General features: G+C 45.1%; 1 protein-coding gene and 1 long non-coding RNA gene across 3 annotated transcripts in view; one reads left to right on the top strand and one right to left on the bottom strand.

Moving 5' to 3' along the window:
• fgd6 (FYVE, RhoGEF and PH domain containing 6) overlaps positions 1–16,730 on the top strand; it is a 312,715-nt gene extending 295,985 nt beyond the window's left edge. For both annotated transcript variants that reach the window (XM_072471885.1, XM_072471884.1), the window contains one exon: positions 14,400–16,730. In XM_072471885.1, coding sequence (XP_072327986.1) covers positions 14,400–14,436 — 37 coding nt within the window. In that variant the 3' untranslated portion in view covers positions 14,437–16,730. The remainder of the gene's footprint in view (positions 1–14,399) is intronic.
• LOC140388161 (uncharacterized) overlaps positions 1–18,850 on the bottom strand; it is a 90,272-nt gene that overhangs the window by 16,537 nt on the left and 54,885 nt on the right. The window lies entirely within an intron of this gene.

Raw genomic sequence — 18,850 nt, 5'->3', positions numbered from 1 at the left:
TGTAGGAGGGAAGGTTTCTGGTTTCTGGACCACTGGGAGCCCTTCCTGGGCAGGTGTGACCTGTATAAGAAGGACAGGTTGCATCTAAACTGGAGAGGCATAAATATCCTGGCCGCGAGGTTTGCTGGTGTCACTCGGGAGGGTTTAAACTAGTATGGCAGGGGGGTGGGTACCGGAGCAATAGGTCAGAAGGTGAAAAAATTGAGGGAGAACTGGGAAATAGGGCCAGTATGGCTCTGAGGAAGAGCAGACAGGGAGATGTTGCTGAAAATAGCGGGACTGGTGGCCTGAAGTGCATATGTTTTAATGCAAAAAGTATAACAAGTAAGGCAGATGAACTTAGAGCTTGGATCAGTACTTGGAACTATGATGTTGTTGCCATTACAGAGACCTGGTTGGGGGAAGGACAGGATTGGCAACTAAACGTTCCAGGATTTAGATGTTTTAGGCGGGATAGAGGGGGATGTAAAAGGGGTCAGAGGCTTTTCCCCAGGGTAGAGGGGTCAATTACTAGGGGGCATAGGTTTAAGGTGAGAGGGGCAAAGTTTAGAGTAGATGTACGAGGCAAGTTTTTTACGCAGAGGGTAGTGGGTGCCTGGAACTCACTACCGGATCCGGGAGGTAGTGGAGGCAGGGACGATAGGGACATTTAAGGGGCATCTTGACAAATATATGAATAGGATGGGAATAGAAGGATACGGACCCAGGAAGTGTAGAAGATTGTAGTTTAGTCGGGCAGTATGGTCGGCACGGGCTTGGAGGGCCGAAGGGCCTGTTCCTGTGCTGTACATTTCTTTGTTCTTTGTTTTTGGGTGGAGGAGTTGCGCTACTAGTTAGGGAGAATATCACAGTTTTACTGCGGGAGGACACCTCAGAGGGCGGTGAGGCTATATGAGTAGAGATCAGGAATAAGAAGGGTGCAGTCACAATGTTGGGGGTTTACTAGAGGCCAGCCAACAGCCATCGGGAGATAGAGGAGCAGATAGGTAGACAGATTGTGGGAAGGAGTAAAAGCAACAGGGTTGTTGTGATGGGAGACATTAACTTCCCCAATATTGACTGGGACTCACTTACTGCTAGGGGCTTGGACGGGGCAGAATTTGTAAGGGGCATCCAAGAGGGCTTCTTAAAACAATATGTAGCCAGTCCAACTCGGGAAGGGGCTGTACTGGATCTGGTATTGGGGAATGAGCTCGGCCAGGTGGTAGAAGTTTCAGTAGGGGAGCATTTCGGGAACAGTGACCACAATTCAGTAAGTTTTAAAGTGCTGGTGGACAAGGATAAGAGTGGTCCTGGGGTGAATGTGCTAACTTGGGGAAGGCTAATTATAACAATATTAGGCGGGAAATGAAGAACCTAGATTGGGGGCGGATGTTTGAGGGTAAATCAACATCTGACATGTGGGAGGCTTTCAAATGTCAGTTGAAAGGAATTCAGGTCCGGCATGTTCCTGTGAGGAAGAAGGATAAATACGGCAAATTTCGGCAACCTTGGATAACGAGAGATAATGCTTCGTAAAAAGAAAAAGGAGGCATTTGTCAGGGCTAGAAGGCTGGGAACAGATAAAGCCTGTGTGGAATATAAGGAAAGTAGGAAGGAACTTAAGCAAGGAGTCAGAAGGGCTAAAACGGGTCACGAAAAGTCATTGGCAAATAGGGTTAAGGAAAATCCCAAGGCTTTTTATACGTATGTAAAAAGCAAGAGGGTAGGCAGGGAAAGGGTTGGCCCACTGAAGGACAGGGGAGGGAATCTGTGTGTGGAGCCAGACAAAATGGGCGAGGTACTAAATGAATACTTTGCATCAGTATTCAGCAAAGAGGAGGAATTGGTGGATGTTGAGTCTGGAGAAGGGTGCGGAGATAGCCTGGGTCACATTGAGATCCAAAAAGATGAGGTATTGGCGGTCTTGAAAAATATTAAGGTGGATAAATCCCCAGGGCCTAATGGAATCGACCCCAGAATACTGAAGGAGGCTAGAGAGGAAATTGCTGAGGCCTTGACAGAAATCTTTGGATCCTCACTGTCTTCAGGTCAGGTGAGAGGACTGGAGAATAGCCAATGTTGTTCCTTTGTTTAAGAAGGGGAGCAAGGATAATCCAGGGAACTACCGGCCGGTGATCCTTACGTCAGTGGTAGGGAAATTACTGGAGAGAATTCTTCGAGACTGGGTCTATTCCCATTTGGAAACAAGTAGCTGTATTAACGTGAGGCAGCACAGTTTTGTGAAGGGGAGGTCATGTCTCACTAACTTGATAGAGTTTTTCGAGGTGGTTACAAAAATGATTGATGCAGGTAGGGCTGTGGATGTTGTCCATATGGACTTCAGTACAGCCTTTGAAAGGTCCCTCATGGCAGACTGATACAAAAGGTGAAGTCACACGGGATCAGAGGTGAGCTGGCAAGATGGATACAGAACAGGCTAGGTCATAGAAGGCAGAGAGTAGCAATGGAAGAGTGCTTTTCTGATTGGGTGTGACTAGTGGTTTTCCGCAGGGATCAGTGCTGGGTCCTTTGCTGTTCGTAGTATATATAAATGATTTGGAGGAAAATGTAACTGGTCTGATTAGTAAGTTTGCGGACGACACAAAGGTTGGTGGAATTGCGGATAGTGATGAGGACTGTCAGAGGATACAGCAGGATTTAGATCGTCTGGAGACTTGGGCGGATAAATGACAGATGGAATTTAATCCGAACAAATGTGAGGTGGTGCATTTTGGAAGGTCTAATACAGGTAGGGAATATACAGTGAATGGTAGAACCCTCAAGAGTATTGACAGTCAGAGAGATCCAAGTGTACAGGTCCACAGGTCACTGAAAGGGACAACACAGGTGAAGAAGGTCGTCATGAAGGCATACGACATAGAACATAGAACGGTACAGCACAGAACAGGCCCTTTGGCCCTCGATGTTGTGCCGAGCTTTGTCCGAAACCAAGATCAAGCTATCCCACTCTCTGTCATTCTGGTGTGCTCCATGTGCAATAACTGCTTGAAAGTTCCTAAAGTGACCGACTCCACTATCACAGCAGGCAGTCCATTCCACACTCACCACTCTGAGTAAAGAACCTACCTTGGACATCCCTCCTATATCTCCCACCCCGAACCTTATAGTTATGCCCCCTTGTGACAGCTACATCCACTCGAGGAAATAGTCTCTGAACATCCACTCTATCTATCCCCCTCATCATCTCATAAACCTCTATTAAGTCGCCTCTCATCCTCCCTCGCTCCAATGAGAAAAGCCCTAGCTCCCTCAACCTTTCCTCATAAGACCTACCCCCCAATCCAGGCAGCATCCTGGTAAATCTCCTTTGCACCCTTTCCAATGCCTCCACATCCTTCTGTTGCTCTTATTAGCCTTAGTTTTATTAGCTCTAATTCTGTCACCTTTGCTCACGAGTCGCCAGGTATCTTTCTGATACCGCCACGTGGTTCAAGCTGTAGTTATGATTAATAAGACAGCACACCGCTTAGTAAGATTAATATCAACGGTCATTTATTATGTACAGCAATAAATACTTACACAATAATCCTACTTTCTATCTCACTACCTACCACTACTGGCCAATACTTAACTTTTGGGAATGGCCCACTAGGTCAGGGAAACAAATGGCTTATCGAATTGGGTCTGGCCTGCGGGATTCAAAGGCTGATACAGGTCGATGGCTAGGAGTCTCTATCGGGTAGCGATCGCTGGAGTCAAACTTACGGTTGCTGGTCGATGGTTCTTGCGAAGGTTGCGAGCAGAAGAAGGGAGAGAAGGGTCGATCTGAACTTGGCCCCTATCTTTTATAGGTCCCAGGGGCCTCCCGCCTCTCGGGGCGGACCTTGACCCTGGTCCCAAATGATTGGACTTGTTCCCAATCACTGGGTTCGATATGCTCCAATAATGGGGCGATTCCTTGATCGGGGGGTGGTCGTTCACCTTTCTTTGTCTCGGCCACTGCTGGCGCCGAGAGGTCTGGATCGGCATTCAATTGCTAATATGTTGCAATTGTTCCCGGGGATAGCCGATTAAACTGCAGATGTCTGGGTTGATGTGCTGCTAATGGTCGCAGGTATCGATCTGGGCCGCTTCTCCAGAGCCGAATACACTGTTCTGTCTGCAGCTGTCCGTTTGTGCCCTGTTGGCTGCTTTTCCCATCAGCCTTTTTGGTTAGCCATTTTACATCGGGTTTTGGCCGAATTAATCGGGAGTCAGCCATTTTAGGTGGCAACCTACAATGAGGTGACCAGAACTGCACACAATACTCCAAATGTGGTCTCACCAGGGTCCTGTACAGTTGCAGCATAACCCCACAGCTCTTAAACTCAAGCCCCCTGTTAATAAACGCTAACACATTATAGGCCTTCTTCACGGCTCTATCCACTTGAGTGGCAACCTTCAGAGATCTGTGGACATGAACCCCAAGATCTCTCTGTTCCTCTACATTCCTCAGGACCCTGCCGTTGACCCTGTAATCCGCATTCAGATTTTGTTCTACCAAAATGAATCACCTCGCACTTATCAGGGTTAAACTCCATCTGCCAATTAACGGCCCAGCTCTGCGTCCTATCAATGTCTCTTTGCAGCCTACAACAGCCCTCCACCTCATCCACTACTCCACCAATCTTGGTGTCATCAGCAAATTTACCTACCCACCCTTCAGCCCCCTCCTTCAAGTCATTTATAATATCACAAATAGCAGAGGACCCAGCACTGATCCCTGTGGTACACCGCTGATAACTGGTCTCCAGTCTGAAAATTTTCCATCCACCACCACCCTCTGTCTTCTATGTGATAGCCAGTTACTTATCCAAATGGCCACATTTCCCTCTATCCCACACCTCCTTACTTTCTTCATGAGCCGACCATGGGGAACCTTATCAAACGCCTTACTGAAATCCATGTATTCATCAACTGCTCTACCTTCATCTACATACTTAGTTACCTCCTCAAAAAATTCAATCAAATTTGTGAGGCAAGACTTACCCTTCACGAATCCGTGTTGACTATCCCGGATTAAGCTGCATCTTTCCAAATGGTCATTAATCCTATCCCTCAGGACCCTTTCCATTAACTTACCGACCATCGAAGTATGACTAACCGGCCTATAATTACTAGGGTCATTCCTATTCCCTTTCTTGAACAGAGGAACAACATTCGCCACTCTCCAGTCCTCTGGCACTATCCCCGTGGACAGTGAGGACCAAAAGATATAAGCCAAAGGCTCTGCAATCTCATCCCTTTTCCCCCCAAAGAATCCTAGGATATATCCCATCTGGCTCAGGGGACTTGACGACCCTCAGGGTTTTCAAAATTGCTAATACATCTTCCCTCAGAACAGCTACCTCCTCCAGCCTACCCGCCTGTATCTCACACTCATCCTCAAAAACATAGCCCCTCTCCTCGGTGAACACTGAAGAAAAGTATTCATTCAACGCCTCTCCAATCTCTTCTGACTCCATGCACAAGTTCCCACGACTGTCCTTGACCGACTCTAACCTCACCCTGGTCATTCTTTTACTTCTCACATAAGAGTAAAAAGCCTTGGGGTTTTCCTTGATCTGACCCGCCAAGGACTTCTCATGTCCCCTCCTAAGCCCTTTTTTTTTTTTTTAGCTCATTCCTTGCTACCTTGTCACCCTCGAGCGACCCAACTGAACCTTGTTTTCTCATCCTTACATACGCTTCCGTTTTGCTCTTGACAAGACATTCAACCTCTTTTGTGATCCATGGTTCCCTCACACGGCCATTTCCTCCCTGCCTGACAGGGCCATACCTATCAAGGACACGCAGTATTTGTTCCTTGAACAAGCTCCACTTTTCATTTGTGCCTTTCCCTGACAGTTTCTGTTCCCATCTTATGCTCCCTAATTCTTGCCTGATCGCATCGTAATTACCCATCCCCCAATTATAAACCTTGCCCTGCCGTATGGCCCTATCCCTCTCCATTGCAATAGTGAAAGACACCAAATTGTGGTCATGATCTCCAAAGTGCTCTCCCACAAACAAATCGAACACTTGGCCCGGTTCATTACCCAGTACCAAATCCAATGTGGCCCCACCTCTTGTCGGCCTATCCACATATTGTGTCAGGAAACCCTCCTGCATACACTGTGCAAAAACTGTCCCATCTGAACTGTTCGACCTATGGAGGTTCCAATCAATATTTGGAAAGTTAAAGTCACCCATGACAACTACTCTGAGACCTTCATACCTGTCCATAATCTGCTTTGCAATTTCTTCCTCCACATCTCTATTACTATTTGGGGGCCTATAGAAAACTCCTAACAACGTAACCGCTCCTTTCCTATTTCTACCTTCAGCCCATATTACCTCAGTAGGCAGATCCCCCTCGAACTGCCTTTCTGCAGCTGTTAAACTATCCTTGATTAACAATGCTACTCCTCCACCTCTTTTACCAAATCCCTACTCTTACTGAAACATCTATACCCCGGAACTTCCAACAACCATTCCTGTCCCTGTTCTAACCATGTCTCCATAATGGCCACAACATCGTAGTCCCAAGTACCAATCCACGCTCCAAGTTCACCTACCTTATTCCGGATGCTCCTTGCATTAAAGTAGACACACTTCAACCCACCTTCCTGCCTGCCGGTACACTCCTACAACCTTGATACCCTCCTCAGTACCTCACTACTCTCAACACTGGCTTCTGGACTACAGCTCATTTTCCCATCCCCCTGACAAATTAGTTTAAACCCCCCCCCCCCCCCCCCGAAGAGCCGTAGCAAATTTCCCTCCCAGGATATTGGTGCCCCTCTGGTTCAGGTGCAAACCGTCCTGTTTGTACAGGTCCCATCTTCCCCAGAATGTGCTCCAATTATCCACGTAACTGAAACCCTCCCTCGTACACCATCCCTGCAACCACGTGTTTTATCTGCACTCTCTTCCTGTTCCTCAACTCGCTAACACGTGGCACATGCAACAAACCAGAGATGACAACATGATTTATCCTGGCTCTCAGCTTCCACCCTAGCTCCCTAAATTCCTGTTTTAAATCCCCATCCCTACTCTTACCTATGTCGTTGGTACCGATGTGTGCCACGACTTGTGACTGTTCCGCCTCCCCCTTAAGGATTCTGAAAACATGGTCCGAGACGTCATAGACCCTGGCACCCGGGAGGCAACATACCATTCATGAGTCTCTTTCGTTGCCACAGAACCGTCTATCTGTCCCTCTAACTATCGAGTCCCCAATAACTATTGCTCTCCTGCTCTCCCCCTTCCTTTCTGAGCCACAGGGACGGACTCAGTGCTGGAGATCCGGTCACCGTGGCTCGTCCCCCCCACCAGTATCCAAAGCGGTATACTAGTTACTAAGGGGAACGACCACAAGGGATCCCTGTACTGACTGCTTCCTCCCAGCCCCTCTCACCGTCACCCATCTATCTTCATTCTTCGGAGTAACTACATCCCTGAAGCTACTAACTATGACCACCTCTGCCTCCCGAATGATCCGAAGTTCATCCAGCTCGAGCTCCAGTTCCCTAACGCAGTTTTTGAGGAGCTGGAGATGGGTGCACTTCCCACAGGTGAAATCAGCAGGGACAGTGACGGCGTCCCTCACCTCAAACATTCTGCAGGAGAAACATCCGCCCTAGATAACTTGCGGTAAAAACAAGAAAAAGAAAGAAAGAGCTTACCGCCCAACTTAAATACAGGTCAAAATAAAACACTTAACCAACAACCACTGTGTCTCCCGGCTGTCTCTCCTCTCTCTGTTTTCAATGTCGCGACTGTCTCTCCTCTCTCTGTTTTCAATGTCCCGGCTGTCTCTCCTCGCTGTTTTCACTCTCCCGGCTGTCTCTCCTCTCGTGCTGTTTTCAATGTCCTAGCTGTCTCTCCTCTCGCGCTGTTTTCACTCAATTGGCCTTCATTGGCCGGGGCATTGAGTATAAGAATTGGCAAGTCATGTTGCAGCTGTATAGAACATTAGTTAGGCCACACTTGGAGTATAGTGTTCAATTCTGGGCGCCACACTACCAGAAGGATGTGGAGGCTTTAGAGAGGGTGCAGAAGAGATTTCCCAGGATGTTGCCTGGTATGGAGGGCTGAGGAGCGGTTGAATAAACTCGGTTTGTTCTCACTGGAACGACGGAGGTTGAGGGGTGACCTGATAGAGGTCTACAAAATTATGAGGGGCATAGACAGAGTGGATAGTCAGAGGCTTTTTCCCAGGGTAGAGGGGTCAATTACAAGGGGGCATAGGTTTAAGGTGCGAGGGGCAAGGTTTAGAGGAGATGTACGAGGCAAGTTTTTTTACACAGAGGGTAGTGGGTGCCTGGAACTCGCTGCCAGAGGAGGTGGTGGAAGCAGGGATGATTGTGACGTTTAAGGGGCATCGTGACAAATACATGAATAGGATGGGAATAGAGTTGAGACTGGCAGCATGGTCGGCGCAGGCTTGGAGGGCTGAAGGGCCTGTTCCTGTGCTGTACTTTTCTTTGTTCTTTGTGATTGAACTCCATGATATACTTTGGTGTTCTCTAAACCCTGGCCCATAATTCTTTGACACTCCTTAACTTGTCTTTAATGAAGATGAGTGGAGCCAGGGCAGGGTGATGAGTGGATAGAGTTGGATGATAGGGTTAGTTAAGTCTTCATTGTAATTGTGGAGGATAGCCCCCCAGTTAGAGCTAACAGGCAAGGGTTTTTATTTTGAGTTTTTGTTATTTTGATTTTGATCCTTGCCTTTCTCCTCCATTGGCCTGGTCAGATTATGTATCCTGGGGAGTATTGGGTCTCTTTTGACTATTCCTTAAGGTTGCAGTTTTACCTTTTGGTCATTTTTTTGGGAGCTGGTGTAAGGGGAGGATATGAGTGATGGCACACACTGAGGTGGGTTTGGTTAATCCTTGACTGGTCTATTCAAGAGAGAGATTCTTCCTGTGATTTATTTTTTAAAAATATATTTTTTAATATAAGTACTTAATTCATTTTTCCAATTAAGGGGCAATTTGGCATGGCCAATCCACCTACCCTGCACATCATTGGGTTGTGGGGGCGAAACCGACGCAGACACGGAGAGAATGTGCAAACTCCACACGGATAGTGACCCAGAGCCGGGATCGAACCTGGTACCTCAGCGTTGTGAGGCTGCAGTGCTAACCACTGCGCCACCATGCTGTCCTTGATTCCTCCTGTGATGGCGGACAGTGATGGGCGATATCTTTAGATCAGTTAGAGTATTCTTACCTTATATTTTGTTTCCCCTCTCTTCACCCGGTTGAGCAGGGTGCTATCACTAATGCTGGTCTGGTGGTTTAAGGAAGGTTCCCCGGTTGTACCGAGAAGGAGGGAATTGACTCCCCCCTCCTTTTAGGGCGCAGAATTGTTGGGTGTCTTCACGATTCATCTTCTCTTCGGTGATACGGTCTCCTCTGCTGGGGCTGGATTATCATCCTTTTTTTCAGTAAAAATGGTGGGAAGTCCTGGGCTGGGCCAAGTCCAGTCCTGTGACTAGTATCCTGTTACCCCCTGGAGCACCTATTAGGGACGTCCTGAGAGGTTCGGTTTTACTTTTTCAGAGCACTGAGGCCTGGGGTTAAGCTGAGTCCTGTATTTCGTTGATATCCTGTTGCTCCCCCTGAGGGGTGGGACACTTTCTTGGTTGAATGAGCAGCTTGTTCTCTTTTTCATTAATAGGTGATCAGAGTGCGGCAGGAAAATATGGAAACAGGGTTGGGCCCTGATCCTTTGTTATCCTGTAGTCCATTCCTGGCAGCTGAAGCACTTTTTCCTCTCTGATTTTCTTAGGAGGCCCTTAACGCTTAATCATTAACTGAACATTTTGACTTCCGGTGGTGGCCTTGGAGTGAGTAGTCACACACACGGTGGCTCCTGCTTGAAAATGTTGTTTTTCGTCCTTTTACTTGAACTTTGGGGAATTTCGGCAGAAAGGTTGTGTGGAGAGTGAAGGGGGATTAGTTCTCCCCCAGATGGGCATGTCTGCAGGTTACCAAACACAACAGAAGATAGGGTGAGTCCTGGCTAAAGTGTTAAAGGAGACTCGTGGCGTAGCATCAATTGCAAAAATGGCGGAGGGGGAAGAATAGTTGTCAACTGGAAAGCTGCCAGCGAAGCAGTTGATGAACTTCATTAAGGATGAATTTCGGCAATTGAGGGGGCAGTGTCACCTCTTCGTGGGACTTTGGAACAAGTGGAGAAGAGACTGGAGGTGTAGGGGCGACTGTCCGGGAGGTGGAGAAGGCGGTATCTGATTGTAGCTATACCTCCGGAATTGTGAATCCGGGTTTATCAGGATATTGTTGCAGAGTTGGCCAAGAGACGAGCGGGGTTCAACAAGGCCAAGGCAGGTGCCGGATTCGGTTTGGGGTGCTGTACCCGGCCAGGAGTTTGGGTCACTTTTGAGGACCGGGAATATTATTTTGGGACGCCGGCGGAGGCAAATGACTTTATTAAGGAACATAAGTTGGGGGAGATCTCAAGGGGGAGCGTGGATGGAAGCTCTGTCTCCATTTGTTACCTGTTCGGTTTGCCGATTGGGACAAGTTGTTATGGGAGCGGTTGCACCCACCTTTTTTGTACTTTTGTATTGAAGTTAAATTGGTGCTTTTGTCAAGCGGGGGGGGCCTTCGGTGTTGGGGGTATAACTTTTAATTATATTGCACTCTGTTGGTTATGTCCTATGCAGTGGATGTGGGGTTGTTGTGGGCTGGGGTGGGGTGGCGGGGTATTTTGAGAATGCTCTGTATGGGGGCCATTTTGGGGTGATGTTTCTGGCATTGGGTTTGGTGTGGGGTATGAGGGGGAAGGGCCAGGGTGGAGATTTGGAGGATGCAGGTGGGATGGGTTGAGGAGGTGGGATGGTGTTTTTTTGGGTTAGGGCCTTCAGATGGGAGTCGCCACACGAGCAAGAAATGCTAGTGAATGGTAATGAAGTGTGGGGGGGGGGCTGCAGTGGTTAGCCAGTGTGTGGGAAGGTGTGGAAGGTGATGTGACAGTTGTGGAGCGTGAATTTGGTCATGAATGGGGTGGGGGGGGGAGGGGAATCTTCAGGGATGGGGCGGAGCCTAAGGGTCCTGATGGCAGACTCTCGGCGGGAGGGGAGGCGGAAGCCTCTGGTGAGAATCATGACATGGAATGTCCATGGGCTAAATGGGTCAGTTAAACAAAAAAAAAAGAAAAAGATTATCTGAAAATTTTGTTGCCAGTCCTTTCTGTACAAATGTATGGAATGATGTTGGTTCTGTACTGGACATGAGACGGGTTAAGTTGCATTGTGGTATATATATAACACCCCTTCAGAACTGGGGTTTTTGCATATTTTCTTTGTTTATTTTTGTATAAAGAATCCTTTATTGATTCCTGCATGGATGCAGACAGGTTTGGTATCAGAGGAGAGGTGGCTGTGGTGTGTTATTGGTGTTTTAAGTACTGTTAGAGTTGAGGGAGATATATATGGATGCATCCTAAACATGGCGCTGAAAGTTTTTACATAGAATCCTTACAGTGCAGAAGGAGTCCATCAAATCTGTGCCGACTCTGTGAAAGAGCACTCTACCTAGCCCCACTCCCAAGTCCTATCCCCGTAACCCCATGCATTGATCGTGGCCAATCCAACTAACCTACATCTTTGGACTGGGAGGAAACCCACACAAATACGGGGAGAATGTGCAAATTCCACACAGACACTCACCCAAGCTGGAATGGAACCTGGGTCTCTGTGCTGTCAGACAGCAGTGCTAACCGCTGTGCCACCCATCCACTGTGCTACTGTGCTGCTCAAAATTTATTCTGAACTATCATGGTAAGATGCGTCGTGGGAGTGTGCACCATGTTTTCATGGCTTCATCCTGTTTCTTCCTTGGTCTATAGTGGGGCTGTAAAGGCATCGAGCTACATCTAAGGATTGTATCGAGCCAGTTATAATGATTGTTCTTCTGTTCCTCTTTCTATTCATTTATGTTGCGCTGTTTTTTCTTTGCTTACTGTGATGAATTTTGTTGCGTTGTTGGCAAAAAATATAAAATCTTAACAAATGTACTTTTTTTTAAAAACTGGTCATCCATGAGGCGCTGTGGGCCATCAGCAGCAGCAGCAGAATTGTAATCTCCTGGCTTGGCATATCCCTCACTCTACCATCACTATCAAGTTGGGGATCAACGTTGGTACAATGAAGAGTGCAGGAGGGACCTGGAATACTGTGAACAGTTTTGGTCCCCTTATCTAAGGAAAGATATATTGGCATTGGAGGAAGGCCAGAGAATGTTCACTAGGTTGATCCCGGGAATGGAGAAATATTCTTATGAGAAGAGGTTGAATAGGTTGGGCCTGTACTCATTGGAGTTTAGAAGAATGAGAGGTGACCTTATTGAGACATATAGGATTCTCTGGGACTTGACATGCTACATTTTGAGAGGATGATTCCTCTTGTAGGAGAGTCTAGGACCAGAGGGCATAATCTCAGAATAACAGGTCACCCATTTAAAGAGATGAGGATTTTTTTCTACCAGGGGATAGTGAATCTGTTGTATTCTTTACCGTAGAGAGCTGTAGAGGTTCGGTCATTAACTTATGTTCAAGACTGAGATAGACAGATTACTAATCAGTAAGGGAATCAAGGGTTATGCAGATAAGGTGGGAAATCAGTCATGATCTCATTGAATAACGGAGCACATTTGATGGGTTAAATGCGTACTCTCCTGTATCCAATGGTCTGATGCATGCCAGAAGCAGCCCCAGGCATACCTAAAAATGAGGTGTCAATCTGGTGAAGCGACAGCACGGGATACTTGCAGGCCAAACAATGAAGCAGCATGCGATAGAGCGAAGTGATCCCATGACCAACAGTTCAGATTTAAGCTCTGCCATATCCAGTCATGAATGGTGGTGGACGGGATGGCATTGTGGCGCAATGATCAGCACTGCTGCCTCATGGCACTGAGGATCCAAGTTCGATCCCGGCCCCTGGGGAACTGTCGTGTGCAGTTTGCACATTCTCCCTATGTCTGCCTGGGTCTCACCCCCACAACCCAAAGATTTGCAGGTTAGGTAGATTGCCACGATAAATTGCTCCTGAACTGGAATTTTTTTTAAATTAATGGTGGTGGACAATTAAATAACTAACAGGATGAGGAAACTTCACAAATATACCCATCTTCAATGTTTGGAGGAACCCAGCACATCAATGACGAGGCTTAAGCATTTGCAACAATCTACAGCCAGAAGTGCCGAGAGAGTGATCCATCTCTGCCTGTTCCTGAGGTCCCCAGCATCACACTTGCCAGTCTTCAGCCAATTCGATTCACTCCACGTGATATCAAGAAACGGTTACGGCACTGGATACTACAAAACCACGGACCCTGACAACATTCCAGCAAAAGTACTGAAGACTTGTGCTGCAGAACATTCTGCGCCGCTAGCCAAGCTGTTCAAGTACAGCTACAACACTGGCACCTACCTGGCAATGTGGAAAACTGCCCAATCATGCCCTGTCCACAAAAAGAACAGTTCCAACCCAGCCAATTGCCATCCGATCAGTCTACTCTCGATCATAAGCAAAGTGATATAGAGGTGGTCAGCCAAAGTACTATCAAGTGGCACTTACTCATAAACAGCCTGCTCACTGACACTCAGTTGGGGTTCCACCAGAAATACTCAGCTTGTAACCTCATTACAGCCTTTGTCCAAACATGGCCAAAGGAGCTGAGCTAAAGAGGTGAGGTGGGAGTGATAGCCCTTGACGTCAAGATTGCATTTGACCAAGTGTGGCATCAAGGAGCTCTCGCAAAACTGGAGTCAACAGGAATCCACTGTAAAATTTTCCACTGGTTGGAGTCATACTTAGCACAAAGGAAAATGGTTCAGTTTGTGAGAGATCCATCATCTCAATCCCAGGGCATCACTGCAAGAGTCTTTCAGGCCACTGAGATGGGGGTCTTATTGCCCTGGTGCTTCCAAATATCCCAATGATGGATCCAAATGAAACTTATCATTTTTCTCCATATCCTGCAGCCTGTCTCTGGACCCCAAAGATACCCTGTTTTCTCCTCTTCCTCTTCATTCCCCGCCTGCCCCACCAGGTCTGAGGGAAGCCCATTAAGCTGCATTTCAATTGATGTCTATCTGATGTGGTGCTCATCAAGCATTAGGAGAGAAAGTTAAGGCCGAGAACACCACCTTACACCCCACTGAAGTGCCTTCAATGGGTCTGCTGCAAATGCAGGCCAGTTTTCATGTTGGGGGAGAGCCTGAGAGGATACAGCGAAGATAGAGATTTAATGAAACATGTCTCTATCTGTGCTCCCTATCCCCTAGGTACCAGAGAAAAGTCGTCTTTTTATGCATTCATTTCTACATACTTAGTGCACTGTTTTGTACATAGACATTAAGAGTTACAATAATTAACAAATGTTCCAATTTCTCCACAGGTGGGTAGAAGTTTTTCAAGAAGCTACTGTTTTATAACATTCCAAATATTGACACTATACAAGCGAAGGATTTCAAGAAGCAACTCCCATGAAAAATACACAATACTGAGAAGCTAGAGTGTGGTGTTGATGCTTCAAAATAGATTGAATACGACTGTTCATAGTCACATCTTAATCTCCTGTAACAAAAGATTCATTTTGGATTGCAGAATGAACTTCAAAGAAATTGCAACAAAAAACCCAAAACACTCTTCAGGTGCTCTTAGGTGTTATGTGAAAAAGGCCCTGAAGAAGAAAACTTGGCCAGTCGTGTAATTTTCTAATTTGAGTGATAACGAAAACAAGAATGAATTAAGCTCTATTTTGCCATTTTGGCTACTTACCCTGTACCTGGCCACCAAAAGGCTTAAGCGGTGATCTATTTTCGTGCTTCATGTTCAAGTGTGTTGATATCTTTGTATCATAAAACTGTGAACACCACATTATTATTGATAGAAAGGCCCACCGTAATCTCTCTGTTTTATTCATGGATTATGGAACTGACATTTTCTATCTCTGAAGATCTCCACATCTAAAAATGATTTGTGAACACGTCTAATTTTTCATGAGGTAAATTCAATACCTAGTATTAGATGATATTACGCTTTGCAAACCAGAAAGGTCAAGGTGGTGAATTTATAATTGATTTCATCTGGGGTCAGTAGTGCTACTGTTTGCCCGAGTGCCTCTGCTTTAGGGAAGAGAGGAATGAGCTCAGATTCCTATTAATGATCAATGCCCAGTGACTGGAATATAAAATCTCTGTGCATGAGCACCAAACAAAGACATTAGCATTGATTGTGATGCCACACATTGAATAGAGACTGACTTACTTGGGGATTACTAGTGCCAATGGAGCCACATCCAGCAGGAGCTTGTACTTCAGAAGAAAGAAAGGAAGAAAACTGGACAAAAAGGTGCTACCTGGTTCTTGACTTGTAAACTGTGATATCCATATTAAGTAGTTTGGAGGCCTGAGAATACTAGAAAAAATACATTTGAGCTGGTTTAATATTCATTTTATGAAAAATGAGAAACAAGTTGCCTTTAATGATTCCAACACTATTGTCAGGGTTTCACTGTATTGATATCAATACTAGATGGTTCGTGTGATTTTCCAGGTTTATCAGAATGTACATTTAAATCTTTCCAAAATTTATGGTGGAACAGGGCTGTTAAATGCTGCACCCAATTTTCCTGTATATTTTAACTTTTTTTTTAATTTAATGTTTGGCTTTTGTAAAAATATTTGAAGATACGATAGTTCAGCAAGGATTTATACATGCAGGCATGAGTTAGATTTATGTATTTATTTAACTATTGTAATGAGCATCTATGGTTCTTTATGGAATACAAGTCATCATGTAGAATTCAAAGTGCAAATTGATGTAAAATACACTTTTCTTAACTTTCTAATATTGTCTTTTTATAAATGTTTAGAAAGTTGAATGTAAATCAGCATTTACCACTAAGCATGATCTGGTGAATCTAAATACAGGGACTCTTGCTCTTCACACCAAGTAAGAGTCCTTTTGGTAGGTGAGGGAAACATTTACCCCTTTTTTAAACCTCTCCAAAGTACTTTCCCGATGGTGGCCAGCAATCTCTTCCAAATTACCAGATTTTAAATTGATTAATTCCAATTTCACAAGTTCCTATGAATATCGAACGAGTTTGCTCAGTGGGTACCATGCCTGCCTTTGAGTCAGAAAGTTGTGGGTTCAAACTCCACTTGAAAATTGAACATAGTATCGCGGCTATCCTGTCACTACAGTGCTCGAAGAGAGCTGTGTTGATGGAAATGCCATCTTTTTGTTAAGACAGTAAACTGAAGCTACCTCTAACTTAAGTGGGAGTGAAAAAAAGAATCTTGTGGCACTGTTTTGAAGAATTGCTGGCCCATCAGATACCAACACTAAATGATACATTAACTGGTCATTCATCTCATTTGCAGTTTGTGGGGTTGTGTGCGAACCGTATATCATGTTTGTCGATGTAAAAATCTTGATATCCGTAACCGAGGATATGATAAAGTGCAGTTTAAATGCAAACACGTTAGAAATAATTCCAGGGCATTTGCTTTGACGACCTTGCCTAGAAGTGCATTCCATATGTTGATCACTTGATGTGAAGAAAATATCAGTTATAAATTTGCCTTTTGCTAGTTTAAACTTGTGTTCACTACAGTCAAGATTTAGTTTTAATCTACCTTTTCTACACTTTGTTTTTGATTCTGCCTCTGTGAAGTGCCTTGAGACATTTTTCTACATTAAATGTGCTATATAAATGCAAGTTGTTTACTGTCTTAAATAGCTGTAAGGCCACCTCAGTCATCTCCTTTGGAACTAAAATATGATATTTCTCCAGTTCCACACCATAACCAGGAATATGTTTTTATTTCATATTGCCTCCAGAGCATAAATGTTTTAGTGTTTCTAACCAATATTGGATGTAGTCCTATGGCCATAACTGACCACAGCACCATTTTGTGTGAGAATTACTTCTCCAGCTTTGTACCTATTTTTTGCCTCAGTTTAATGATCCTTCATTTTTTTTTAATTTGATCATTTAATCGATAACAGTTCAGAAGGAGGCTAGTTAGTTTATTTGAAACTCAATGACACTGCTTGCAACTCAGCAAAACTCAAGGTCAAAGATTGGATGATCAGAGATTTCATTTCTTGAGTTGAGAGCACACTGTTGGAAAGCATAGTGTATATTTTTTAATATAAATTTAGAGTACCCAATTCATTTTTTCCAATTAAGGGGCAATTTAGCATGGCCAATCCACCTAGCCTGCACATCTGGGTGAGGGGGGAAACCCACGCAAACACGGGGAGAATATGCAAACTCCACACGGACAGTGACCCAGAGCCAGGATCGAACCTGGGACCTTGGCGCCGTAAGGCAGCAGGGCTAACCCATTGCGCCACCGTGCTGCCCCTGCATAGTGTATATTGTACTGTTAGCCAAACAGTGCGTGTGACAATACTTTAATAGCTTCTTAGAATGGGGGTTATTTCTACATAAAAGGTCTTTGTAATTTTCCACAAAAACCACTGCACAAGATCCCCATGATTCAGTATTGTTATTCTATTTGTCTTTATATGTTCATTTAGACCTTGGAAACTTGTCCAAACAAAGTTTGCAATGTTAAAGTGGCTACGTAAATACAAGAATCACCTGCTCTGAAGAAGTCATACAGATTCAATACGTTAACTCTGTTTCTTCCTCCACAGATGCTGCCAAACCTGCCGAGTTTATTCAGTATTTTGTGTTTTTATTCAGGAATCGCCTGTCTCCTGGTGTCCCCCAAGGCTCTGTCCTTTGCCCCGTCTTGTTTTGTACCATCATGCTGCCCCTCGGTAACACCATTTGAAAATACAATGCTGGTTTCCACATGTATGCTGATGGCAAAGCTATAACCCCCACCTCTTTCAAGCCCTTCACTGTCTGTAAAAAGTTTTCATCGTTTTTTTCAAATCATTCCTTGTATTCCCTTTCTCTGTAACCTCCTACAGCCTTGCACTCCTCCAAGAAATCCGTGCTGTTCCAATTCCGGCCTCTTACACATTATTGATTTTAATCGTTCCACCGTTTGGTGTCTGAGGCTGAGCTTTGGAATTCCCTCCCTAAACATCTCCACCTCTCTAACTCACTTCTTTTAAGACACTCATTGAAAATGGCCACTGACCTAATGTTTCCTTATCGGTTTGGTGTCCATATTACTGTGAAGCACCTTGGGACATTTTACTGTGTTCAAGTTTTGTTGTATGTAAGTTCATGTTGTCACCCTCATTGCTGTTATTTGGACAAGTTAAATTTGGTCTACATTTGACCTTGCAGTCCTTGAAACTGACGTGGTTCCCCGAAATAGAAGAAATGTTCTATATTTGAACACTGATACCCTACACCTAATAAACAAATCATGAAGCTGAAGTATCAGAACATTCTTTTTTAATGGATTTACATACTGGCCCTGGGAACTCCGATACTGTGCAGTTATCTGGCAGCAAAGAAAGATATGAGCAAAGTGAATGGCATATTCTGGCAATTGATATTCACATGCCATGATTACTAGACTTCATTATATACACCTTTTCCCTTATTGAACAAAGATCTGTGAAATGAACAGCTTTTATTAATTCACGGTATCTGAGCATTACTGGCAAAGCCTGCATTTATTGTCCATCCCTGCTTGCCTTAGGAAGGGGTGGTAGACTTAGCAGTTTGATACAACTGAGTTGTTTGTTAAACTACATTCAGAGAGCAGGTAATTTCCATGTTGGTGTGGGATTATAGGCCAGGCTGGCTAAGGACAGCAGGTTTAATTTCTTCAAGGACCAGTTTGCATAATTTACAACAAAAGTTTCACGGTCAAAATCATCTTAAACTGTATTCAAACCCTCAAA

The sequence above is a fragment of the Scyliorhinus torazame genome, chromosome 13, assembly GCF_047496885.1.
Source record: "Scyliorhinus torazame isolate Kashiwa2021f chromosome 13, sScyTor2.1, whole genome shotgun sequence".
Lineage (NCBI taxonomy): Eukaryota > Metazoa > Chordata > Chondrichthyes > Carcharhiniformes > Scyliorhinidae > Scyliorhinus > Scyliorhinus torazame.
This window is presented reverse-complemented; position numbering and strand designations above follow the sequence as displayed.